Source organism: Hemiscyllium ocellatum, chromosome 10, assembly GCF_020745735.1.
Source record: "Hemiscyllium ocellatum isolate sHemOce1 chromosome 10, sHemOce1.pat.X.cur, whole genome shotgun sequence".
NCBI classification, from domain to species: domain Eukaryota; kingdom Metazoa; phylum Chordata; class Chondrichthyes; order Orectolobiformes; family Hemiscylliidae; genus Hemiscyllium; species Hemiscyllium ocellatum.
This window is the reverse complement of record NC_083410.1, coordinates 111,683,119-111,694,791: the sequence shown is the minus strand read 5'-3', so window position 1 is coordinate 111,694,791 and position 11,673 is coordinate 111,683,119. Positions and strand designations below refer to the sequence as shown.

At 46.5% G+C, this 11,673-nt stretch overlaps 2 protein-coding genes across 2 annotated transcripts in view; one reads left to right on the top strand and one right to left on the bottom strand.

The window, feature by feature from the left end:
• Nucleotides 1-666, bottom strand: part of LOC132819905 (sprouty-related, EVH1 domain-containing protein 2-like) — a 103,510-nt gene extending 102,844 nt beyond the window's left edge. The window contains exon 1 of the mRNA XM_060831865.1: nt 30-666. Within this exon, the coding sequence (XP_060687848.1) occupies nt 30-55 (26 nt within the window). The 5' untranslated portion in view covers nt 56-666. The remainder of the gene's footprint in view (nt 1-29) is intronic.
• A 6,992-nt stretch (nt 667-7,658) lies between these two features.
• LOC132819602 (GATA zinc finger domain-containing protein 14-like) lies at nt 7,659-10,559 on the top strand. The gene is made up of 2 exons (XM_060831174.1): nt 7,659-7,754; nt 8,313-10,559. Exons 1-2 carry the CDS (start codon nt 7,659-7,661, stop codon nt 10,557-10,559), a joined length of 2,343 nt encoding a protein of 780 aa, XP_060687157.1.
• The last annotated feature ends 1,114 nt before the right edge of the window (nt 10,560-11,673 follow it).

Here is an 11,673-nt window from a genome sequence, read left to right as displayed (position 1 = left end):
AGGGGGGTGAGGGGGGGTGAGGCACTCACTGTTCTGGCGGCGGTTCCTCGGTCATTGTGGTTCCCCCGGGGCGAACATCGCTGCAAACTTCCTGGGGCTCTGGCGCCTGGTGGGATTCCGCTCGGAGCTGGAGCCCGGGGGTGGGGGCACTGGGCCCTTCTCCCGGGGGGAGGGGAGCGGCTGCAGGGGCTCGGCGCTGTCTAAGGGACACAGTCACATTCTCGGTGCTGGAGCCCGGGATCTTCCTGCACTCTCTCCCGGGGAGTGAGCCGCTCCGAGCGGCCGCTCTCTGCACATGAAGCCGCCGCTGGGGCCGCAATCCCCGGGTCGCTCTCTCTCTCTCCCGTTCCCTCTCTCTCCGGCCGCTGCAGAAAGCCCCGAATCTGTGCAGCAGCAGTAATCCTTGCAGAGCAGAGTGAAGCCCCAGTCCGGTGGTGGGAGGGGGGGGGGGGGGGGGGGGGTGGGTGAGGGTTACAGAAAGAGCAGCTTGAAATTCTCGCTGTGTTCTCACAAACTCATTTCACTCCATTTTGGATTCAGCGAAAAGGAAACAGGGCGGAAGCGATGACATCAGCCTGAGTCCAGCAGCGAAAGCTCCCTCTCGCTCACTCTGTGTGCGCTACAACCAGAGTGCCCTAATCCACAGACTTCCCATCGCCATTCACAAAAACACACACACTCTCACACACACAACACCCCAACCCCGCAACATTGTTACACTGCAACTGCACTGGCTACACTTTGCAACCTTGTTTCCTTTTGCGGTTGCAATTTGCAAACCCGATTTTCACTCCTCTCCTACTACCGACCGATCCACGTAACTCTTTATATATTTGTGTGTGTGTGTGTTTGTATTTAAAAGTCCAAATGACTTCCAGAAAGCATTGGGACTGGCGCATTGATACTGAACTAAATCGGATGTGATTGCTAACGCCAGAAACAAATCTATCTGCAACGGATATAAGTTGTGCAGGTTCGGGAGGCGATGTCTTTGTGTGTGTGTGTGTATAGGGAGTTCAAGAGCACTCTACTCTCCAGATTGTGTTGTCCCTTAAAGTCATGTTATGCAATTTATTTTTTGGCTAAAGAAAACACAACTTATGTTTGTGCCGAGATGGTGGAGCGACTTTCTTCTTCATGTCCTGTATATGTCTTCGGGAAATCACATGGTTCATGTCGGGGATTTTAAAACAAAAGTTGAAACAAGTTTGACAAAAACAAGAGTCCACTGATTAAGTCCCCTTCCCCAAATTCACATCTCTATTTTGTTATTCTTTTTTTAAAAAAGAAACAAATACTATTTTGCTCTGGCCCCCCCTCCCCCTCCCCCTCCGTGGCTGGGATTTACAAAGTAACACACCCCGAATTCTCAGTTGCTCACTCACTCACACCTCGAAGACAGGGAATGAAGTCTGGCGCCTCCTCCTGGGAGAAATTTGACTAACAAGAGCGCTTGGAAAAATAAAGAAAACTGTTCCGGAGCAATTTGGAAACGACAGGGTGCCTGGATTCAAGGGATTCGTAAGAGAGAAAACCATTAATTTTAATTAAATCTGATTTTTTTTGTTCGATAAAAGTATTAAAGGTTACGACTTTAGGTCACAGATCAGCCACGATCTTATAGAATGGCGGAACATGCTCGAGGGGCCGAATAGCCGACCCTGTCTCTGTGTTCCTGTTTGTCGGTGGGAGAGGTGGAATCACTGACTCGGAGGTGAAGGTTATTGGGCTGTTTTGTAACCGGGTTTAATATAAATGCTTAACTCCAACAAAAGGTGAGTTGCAGACAGCATTCCTGATGAAGAGGGCTCATGCCCGCTACGTCGATTCTCCTGTTCCTCGGATGCTGCCTGACCTGCTGTGCTTTTCCAGCACCACACACTCATCGTGACCGCAGAGAGCATGTGCCAAGTTCTGTCTTTAAGTTGTGCATTTTGAAACTGTGATTGTTTTTTGTGAAGGTGCCTGTGGTATTCCTTGTAGTAAGAGGTGAGATTGCTTCATGTCCCCATTGGTGCATGTGGAGAGACTAGACCTTTCAGGGCAGAGGAAGGTCTTGCTTATTTGGAGTAAATATAATGCCTGCCCTCCAACAGACTTCAGTTGTTAGCGGGAAATGTTATTTAGCAGGTCGGGCAGCATCAGTGGAGAGTTGAACAGGTTTAGTGATCTGTTTCCTGTCCTTTAACTATGATCTGGGAGGTGTTGGAGAGCTTTTCTATAAATGTTGTGCAGCTCTGTTACAGTACAGAAGGAGGCCATTGTGTCTGTACTAGCTCTTCCAATGAGCAATTCCCTTAGTGTCATTCTCCTCATAATCCTGCACATTTCTGCTTTTCAAATAACCATCCAATTCCATCTTGAACACCTCGATTGTGTCCAGTTCTGGTCGCCCTACTATAGGAAAGATACAGAGGCCTTGGAGAGGGTGCAAAGAAGGTTTACCAGGATGCTGCCTGGACTGGAGGGCTTGCCTTAGGAAGAAAGGCTGAATAAGCTCAGACTTTTCTCTCTGGAGAGAAGGAGGAAGAGAGGTGACCTGATCGAGGTGTACAAGATAATGAGAGGAATAGATAGAGTCAATAGCCAGAGACCTTTCCCCAGGGCAGGATTGAATGGTACGAGAAATCATAGTTTGAAGATATTAGGAGGAAGGTATAAAGGAGATGTTAAAGGTAGGTTCTTTACGCAGAGAGTTGTGAATGCATGGAATGCATTGCCAGTGGTGGTGGTGGAAGCAGAGTCATTGGGGACAGTTAAGCGACTGCTGGACATGCTCATGGATAGCAGTGAGTTGAGGGGTGTGTAGGTTATTATATTTTACATTAGGATTAAACCACAGCACAACATTGTGGACAAAGGCCCTGTCCTGTGCTGCAGTTTTCTATGACCCAGCCTCCACTACATTCTCAGGCAGTACATCCTTGAACCTGCTGTGTGAAAAAAGCTCTTTCTCACATTATTTTTACTTCTTCTGTCAACTGACACTTTGATTCTGTGCCCTCTCGTTCTCAATTCTTTCAGGAATGGGAGCATTCCTCCCTCTGTGTGCTGTCCAGAACTCTTGTGGTTTGATCATTTCTGTCAGATAGTGTGGGTGACTGAAAGAGATAATGGGGAAGAGCCAATAGGGGAAGGTCAGGTGGACTAGTGTACACGTAATGTTCTGAAGGAGGGACACTGGACCTGAAATGTTAACATCCTTCCTCTCCACAGGCTCTGTTAAAAATCGCACAATGCCATGTTAGAGTCCGACAGTTGATGGACTGCCTGGTGAAGGAGCTATCTGAAGGAGCAGCGCTCTGAAAGCTTGTACTTCCAGGCAAACCTGTTGGACTATAGCTGCAAATGTGTTGCTGGTCAAAGCACAGCAGGCCAGGCAGCATCTCAGGAATAGAGAATTCGACGTTTCGAGCATAAGCCCTTCATCAGGAATCTTATTCCTGATGAAGGGCTTATGCTCGAAACGTCGAATTCTCTATTCCTGAGATGCTGCCTGGCCTGCTGTGCTTTGACCAGCAACACATTTGCAGCTGTGATCTCCAGCATCTGCAGACCTCATTTTTTACTGTTGGACTATAACCTGGCTGTGTGATTTTTAATTTTATTCACTTCTGAACATCCACAGATACTGCCAGACCTGCTGAGTTTTTCTGATTTTGTTTACAACTTGGGAAATACCTCAAATTTCCAGTCAACAAATAAACTGGATTAGTTTTGAAAAAAAGTTTTGCATCTGTAACAATAGGAACTATGGACCAGTGAGCAAGGAAGTACATTAGACAGATACATATGTTTGCATTAAATGTTACAACAGCCATGTGGACAGAATCAACTGTAACAAAGACTGACAGTTCCTAAATTCAGACTGTCAGGGCTCCAAACAGCAGGTCAGGACAACTCAACTGTCTTGCCTGCAGTAACTACCCCAATTCAGATAAACTCGGTTCAATAAATGTTTGAACCTCAACACCGGAGATTTCAAAGGGGCCTGCAGGTTTTCCAAAGCTGTGAGAAGTGATTTGTGGGAATGTCATTGTGTCGGTTGCAGTAGCAGCTGCCATCAGTCTTCAGTTCCTGCTGTCTGGAGCACACACCGTTGCTGCACCGTGCTCATGGTGAGTCAGCGTATCGCCATCTCGCTGCTGCTGCTGCGGGGTGAGACTGCCAGCAACTAGTACACACTCGTTTGTGCTGCTTTCGACTGCACTGCTTCTCGGAACGTGAATGAAATGGGGTTTCCTTTGTAACTCTCACAAGCAGGACCACAGTACTCCGAAGGATTTACACTTTGTGCAAACTTTTCTAAACTAAAACTCACAAGTAAAAATGAGTTTTCTTTATTAGCATTTCCAAACTTTATCCAACAACTTCAGCAGATTGGTGCAATGTGGTTGAAACATGATTGTCAAGCCTGCGAATTGTGACTAGAGAGAGCTTGCTACACCTCGTCTCATTAAAGCTAACCATATTCAGTGGAAATACTTATTCATCAGTTTATTGACATCAACTCCACCTCCCCCCCCCCCCCCCCCCCCCCCCACCCCCCCCCCACACACACATACATATTCCCATTAATTCAGAATATGTGTATTTGTAGTGATTGGTATGACAATGTAAAAGTGGGATAATCTGGTTTAATATCATCTGAGCCATTCATAAGGGGCTGTGTGAAATTAACCCCTGAAGAATGTCTGAGGAGCTATCAATTTCTATTGTGATTTTAGTCATGACACTTTTGGTGGTTGGACCTTGAGCTGCCAAGGTCCTAACTCTGAAATTCCCTCCCTCCGTATCTCCATGTTGCTATTTTCTGTCAGGCACACCTCATTGGCATTCTTTGTGCCCTTGGCCCAACCATCTTCAGCTGCTTCATCAATGACTTCCCTCCATCACAAGGTCAGAAATGGGGATGTTTGCCAGAGATTGCACAATGTTCGGTACCATTTGTAACTCCTCAGACACTGAAGCAGTCCATGTTCAAATGCAACAAAATCTGAGCAATATCCTGTCTTGAGCTGAAAAGTGGCAAGTAACAATTATACCCTACCAATGCCAGGCAATGACCATCTCCAGTAAGAGAAAATCTAACCATTGTCCCTTTATTTTCAATGGCATTAGCATCACTGAATCCCCACTATCAACATCTCTGGGGTTATCATTGACCAGAAACTGAACTGAACACCCCACATAAACATAGTGGCTACAAGAGCAGGTCAGAGGCAAGGAATACCGTGGTGGTAACTTATCTCCTGACTCCTCAAAACCTGTCCACCATCTCCAAGCCACACATCAGGAGTGTGATGGGATACTCCCCACTTGCCCCTGGATGGGGGCAGCTCCAACAACACTCAAGAAGCTTGACACCATCCAGGACAAAGCAGCCCCCACTTGATTGGCACCACATCCACAAGCATCGACTCCCTCCCCCACCGACACTCAGTAGCAGCAGTATGTACTATCTACAAGATGCACTGCAGAAATTCACCAAAGATCCTCAGACAGCACATTCCAAACCCACAACCACTTCCATCCAGAAGGACAAGGACAGCAGATACACGGGAACACCACCCCCTTCAAGTTCCACTCCAAGCCACTCATCATCCTGCCTTGGAAATATATCACCGTCCCTTCGCTGTCGCTGGGTCGGAATCCTGGAATTTCCTCCCTGAGGACATTGTGGGACAACCCACAACACATGGACTGCAACAGTTCAAGGAGACAGCTCACCCCCACCTTCCCTAGGTGGAACCATGGATGCCAAAAAAACCTGCCTCTTTGTCCAAGTTTTGGGCCACGTTCCTCAAAGTCTCTTTTTATAACCGATTGTTGAAGTGTTTTGGGACATTTTGTTACAGTAAACTTGCCATCGAAGTAAACACATGTTATTACAGTGTCCCCTGTTTAAAGTTTCATGAGAGAACTCACAAACTGAGCAGGTAATCATTGTCTACCCCAAGACCAACTTTCCAACAAGACCAGGAGCTTTCCCTTGTTAACTCTTCGACTCTCACACACTGGACTTTCTGCTTATAAAGAGGCATCAGGGGAGTTTCCACAAGTTCGGAGTAGAGTTATAGTATAGAGACCGAAGTGACTGGAGATGGTTTCTCCACTGTATATTCAGTGGAGAATATTCTCCAGTGCAGTTCAATTGACGCTGGTAATTGGTGGACACAGAAGCTTCATAGCAAGTTCCTCAGATAACTTTGAAGGATCTAGTATCTGTGTCACAGGTATGTTATGGATAATTAGGTCCACCCCATACAGACCATGGGTGCACCCCCAGGATTCCAATTGCTCAAAAAGACAGTTCACCAACACTTTCTTTAGGGTAATTAGGGATGGGCAATAAACACCCATATCCTGTGAACGAATGAAAAGGTTTGGAGATGCTGATGTTCAGCATACCAGCAGAGTCATAGAGATATACAGCAAGGAGTTAGACTCTTTGGTCCAACTTATCCATGCCGACCAGATATCCGAAATCCAGATATCCAAATGTTCCATTTGCCAGCACTTGACCTATATCCCCCTAAACCCTTCCTATTCATAAACCCATCCAGGTGTTTTTTAAACGTAATTATACCAGCCTCTACCACTTCCTGTGGCAACTCTTTCCATACACGCACCACCTTCTACATGAAAAAGTTGCCCCTTAGGTCCCTTTTCAATCTTTCCCCTCTCACCCTAAACCTATACTCTGTAGTTCTGGACTCTCCACCTTATGGAAAAGACTTTGCCTATTTCCCCTATCCATGCCTCCTCATAATTTTGTAAACCTCTATAAGGTCTCCCCTCAGCCTCTGACGCTCCAGGGAAAACAGCTCCAGCCTGTCCAGCCTCTCCCTATAGCTCAAACCCTCCAACCCTGGCAACATCCTTGTAAATCTTTTCTGAACCCTTTCAAGTTTCACAACATCTTTCCGATAGAAAGGAGACCAGAATTGTATATAATATTCCAACAGTGGCCTAACCAATGTCATGTACATGACCTCCCAACTCCGATACTCAGTGCTCTGACCAGGGTTAGTTTTGAGCAGAAAGGACAAGTAGGATTGATGTAACATTGCAAACAATGAAGTGGGGCGGGGGTGTGCGTGCTTGTCACACACTGAGTGAAGTGTGGGGAACCCGAAGTGCCCCTGCTGGTCTGGATGATCATGTGAACAGGAGATGCCTCTATTTGAAGCATCTTGATCTCTGTGTTTTGGATCATGAGTGACAGCTGGGGACACGACGCTGCAGTCACGAGGCTGAGAGATTTGTGGATAGTACTTTTCAGGATGTGGTCAACCCCACAGTTTCAGGAAGTGCAGGCAGTGAGGGAATGGCGCTGTCTACCAGACAGAGGAAGGGGACCTGGCAAGTAGCGAGGGAGTCCCCTGAGTGTATCTCACTCACAAACTGCTGAATAGCCTGGGAAATTGGTGGGAATGAGGGTTTCCCTGTGGAGGCCTGTCAGAGACAAGACAATGGCATTGTGGATGGTCCAGCTACCCGGGTGGTGGGGGGGAGTGTGGGTGTGTAGACAACCAATAGCGATTGGAGATTCACCAACAAGAGGAGTTGGCTGACACTTTTCCAGCCATAGATGTGACCCCAAACTGGGGTGTCACCTCCTGGGCACCCTTCCCCCTCTCAGGGTCAGGGATGTCATGGAGGTGCTGCGGGGGATTCTGAAGGAGGAGGGTCAACAGTCAGAGGTCATGGGTCATGTTGGAACCAATGCCACAGGACGAAAGAGAAGTGAGGTCAGACAAGCAGGCTTTAAGGAGTTAGGGAGCTTAGACTGGGACCCAACACCTTCACAGGGCCGTTTGCTGATGCTGTTTTGAACTCGATGGATTTTAACTTGATCGGCATAGGAACAGGATTCTCATAACTAGTTCAGACAGGAGAATCTGAGGAATTAGAAACTAAAGTGTATTATGTCTGAAAGGTTGAGGAAACATAGGCCAGGTAAGACAGGAGTGAGTTTAGTACGGTCATATACAATATGTTCTATTAATTAAAGCAGCTTGCAGAGTGAGACAGACAAACTGAAAGCACAGAGAAGCATGTGGGAGAGTGATATCATTGCTATCACTGAGATGAGTGTGATTGACAGCTCATCATTCCTGGGCATAGGATATTCAGACAAGATAGTGAGCGTGATAGAGGCAGAGGAGGATCCACAATATTGAATAGTGAATCAATTATAAGTGTGAAGGGCTAAGAACTGGAAGGATCGTCCAATGACACTGTATGGGCAGAAATAGAAAAAATCAGAACAATCTGCCAGCTGCTACTGTAGGTCCCCGTGCAATCAGAACAGATACTGGATCCAACACAGTCAGAACAGATACCGGATCAACCACAATCAGAACAGATACAGGATCAACCACAGTCAGAACGGATACCGGATCAAACACAGTCAGAACGGATACCGGATCAAACACAGTCAGAGCGGATACCGGATCAAACACAATCAGAACGGATACCGGATCAAAGACAATCAGAACAGATACTGGATCAAACACAGTCAGAACAGATACAGGATCAACCACAGTCAGAACGGATACCGGATCAAACACAGTCAGAACGGATACCGGATCAAACACAGTCAGAACAGATACCGGATTAAACACAGTCAGAACGGATACCGGATCAAACACAGTCAGAACAGATACCGGATCAAACACAGTCAGAGCAGATACCAAATCAAACACAGTCAGAGCAGATACCAGATCAAACACAATCAGAACAGATACCGGATCAACCACAGTCAGAACGGATACCGGATCAAACACAGTCAGAGCAGATACCGGATCAAACACAGTCAGAACAGATACTGGATCAAACAGAATCAGAACAGATACCGGATCAAACACAGTCAGAGCAGATACCGGATCAAACACAGTCAGAACGGATACCGGATCAAACACAGTCAGAACAGATACCGGATCAAACACAGTCAGAGCGGATACCGGATCAAACACAGTCAGAACAGATACCGGATCAAACACAATCAGAACAGATACCGGATCAAACACGGTCAGAACGGATACCGGATCAAACACAGTCAGAACAGATGCCGGATCAAACACAGTCAGAACGGATACCGGATCAAACACAATCAGAACAGATACCGGATCAAACACAGTCAGAACAGATACAGGATCAAACACAGTCAGAGCGGATACCGGATCAAACACAGTCAGAACAGATACCGGATCAAACACAATCAGAACAGATACCGGATCAAACACGGTCAGAACGGATACCGGATCAAACACAGTCAGAACAGATGCCGGATCAAACACAGTCAGAACGGATACCGGATCAAACACAATCAGAACAGATACCGGATCAAACACAGTCAGAACAGATACAGGATCAAACACAATCAGAACAGATACCGGATCAAACACAGTCAGAACGGATACCGGATCAAACAGAATCAGAACAGATACCGGATCAAACACAGTCAGAGCAGATACCGGATCAAACACAGTCAGAACAGATACCGGATCAAACACAATCAGAACAGATACCGGATCAAACAGAATCAGAACAGATACCGGATCAAACACAATCAGAACAGATACCGGATCAAACACGGTCAGAACGGATACCGGATCAAACAGAATCAGAACAGATACCGGATCAAACACAATCAGAACAGATACCGGATCAAACACAGTCAGAACAGATACCGGATCAAACACAATCAGAACAGATACCGGATCAAACAGAATCAGAACAGATACCGGATCAAACACAATCAGAACAGATACCGGATCAAACAGAATCAGAACAGATACCGGATCAAACACAATCAGAACGGATACCGGGTCAAACACAGTCAGAACGGATACCGGGTCAAACACAGTCAGAACGGATACCGGGTCAAACACAGTCAGAGCAGATACCGGATCAAACACAGTCAGAACAGATACCGGATCAAACACAGTCAGAACGGATACCGGGTCAAACACAGTCAGAACGGATACCGGATCAAACACAGTCAGAGCGGATACCGGATCAAACACAGTCAGAACGGATACCGGGTCAAACACAGTCAGAACGGATACCGGATCAAACACAGTCAGAACGGATACCGGGTCAAACACAGTCAGAGCGGATACCGGATCAAACACAGTCAGAACAGATACCGGATCAAACACAATCAGAAGGGATACCGGATCAAACACAATCAGAACGGATACCGGATCAAACACAGTCAGAGCGGATACCGGACCAAACACAGTCAGAACAGATACCGGGTCAAACACAGTCAGAACAGATACCGGATCAAACACAGTCAGAACAGATACAGGATCAAACACAATCAGAACAGATACCGGATCAAACACGGTCAGAACGGATACCGGATCAAACACAATCAGAACAGATACCGGATCAAACACGGTCAGAACGGATACCGGATCAAACACAGTCAGAACGGATACCGGATCAAACACAATCAGAACGGATACCGGATCAAACAGAATCAGAACGGATACCGGATCAAACACAATCAGAACAGATACCGGATCAAACACAGTCAGAACTGATACCGGATCAAACACAGTCAGAGCAGATACCGGATCAAACACTGTCAGAACAGATACCGGATCAAACACAATCAGAACAGACACCGGATCAAACACAATCAGAACAGATACCGGATCAAACACAGTCAGAACAGATACCGGATCAAACACAATCAGAACAGACACCGGATCAAACACAGTCAGAACAGATACCGGATCAAACACAGTCAGAACAGATACCGGATCAAACAGAATCAGAACGGATACCGGATCCAACACAATCAGAACAGATACCGGATCAAACACAATCAAATTCAGAGAAATGTAAGAATAATAAGGCAGTAATAGTCTGGGAATTTAATTACTATTCAGATATTAACTGGGGGTTAGTTTTAGTGTGCAAGGTAGGGAGGGAACAAAACTCCTTCATCGCATCCAGGAGCACCTATTTTAGCCAGTACACAGAAAGCCAAATAAGGAAGGGGACTTAATATTCAGAATGTTTGGGTGGCTCAATGGTTAGCACTGCTGCCTCACTGCTCCACACAGGTTCGATTCTACCCTCAGGTGACATCTGTGTGGAGTTTGCATGTTCTCCCCGTGTCTGTGTGGGTTTCCTCCCACATATTCAGGTGAGATGGATTGGCCATAGTAAATTGTCCCATAGTGTGCAGGGAAGTGCAGGTTAAGTGGATTAGCTATGGTAAATGTGGGGGTGTGGGGATAGGGTGGGGGTGATGGGTTTGGATAGGTCAGTGCAGACTTGATGGGCTGAATGGCCTCCTCCTGCACTGTAGGGATTCTGTGATTCTATGAAATGAGCCAGGGAGGTGAAGGCTATATCATTTTTTCCTCAGATGGTGATGTCTAGCATGAGGGGACATAGCATTAAATTGAGGGGTGATAGATATAGGACAGGTGTCAGAGGCAGTTTCTTTACTCAGAGAGTAGCAGGGCATGGAACACTGCCTGCAGCAGTAGTAGACTCGCCAGTTTTAAGGGCATTTAAATGGTCATTGGATAGGCACATGGAATAGTGTAGGATAGATGGGCTTCAGATTGGTTCCACAGGTCAGCACAATATTGAGGGCCGAAGGGCCTGTACTATACTGTAATGTTTTATGTTCTATGTCCT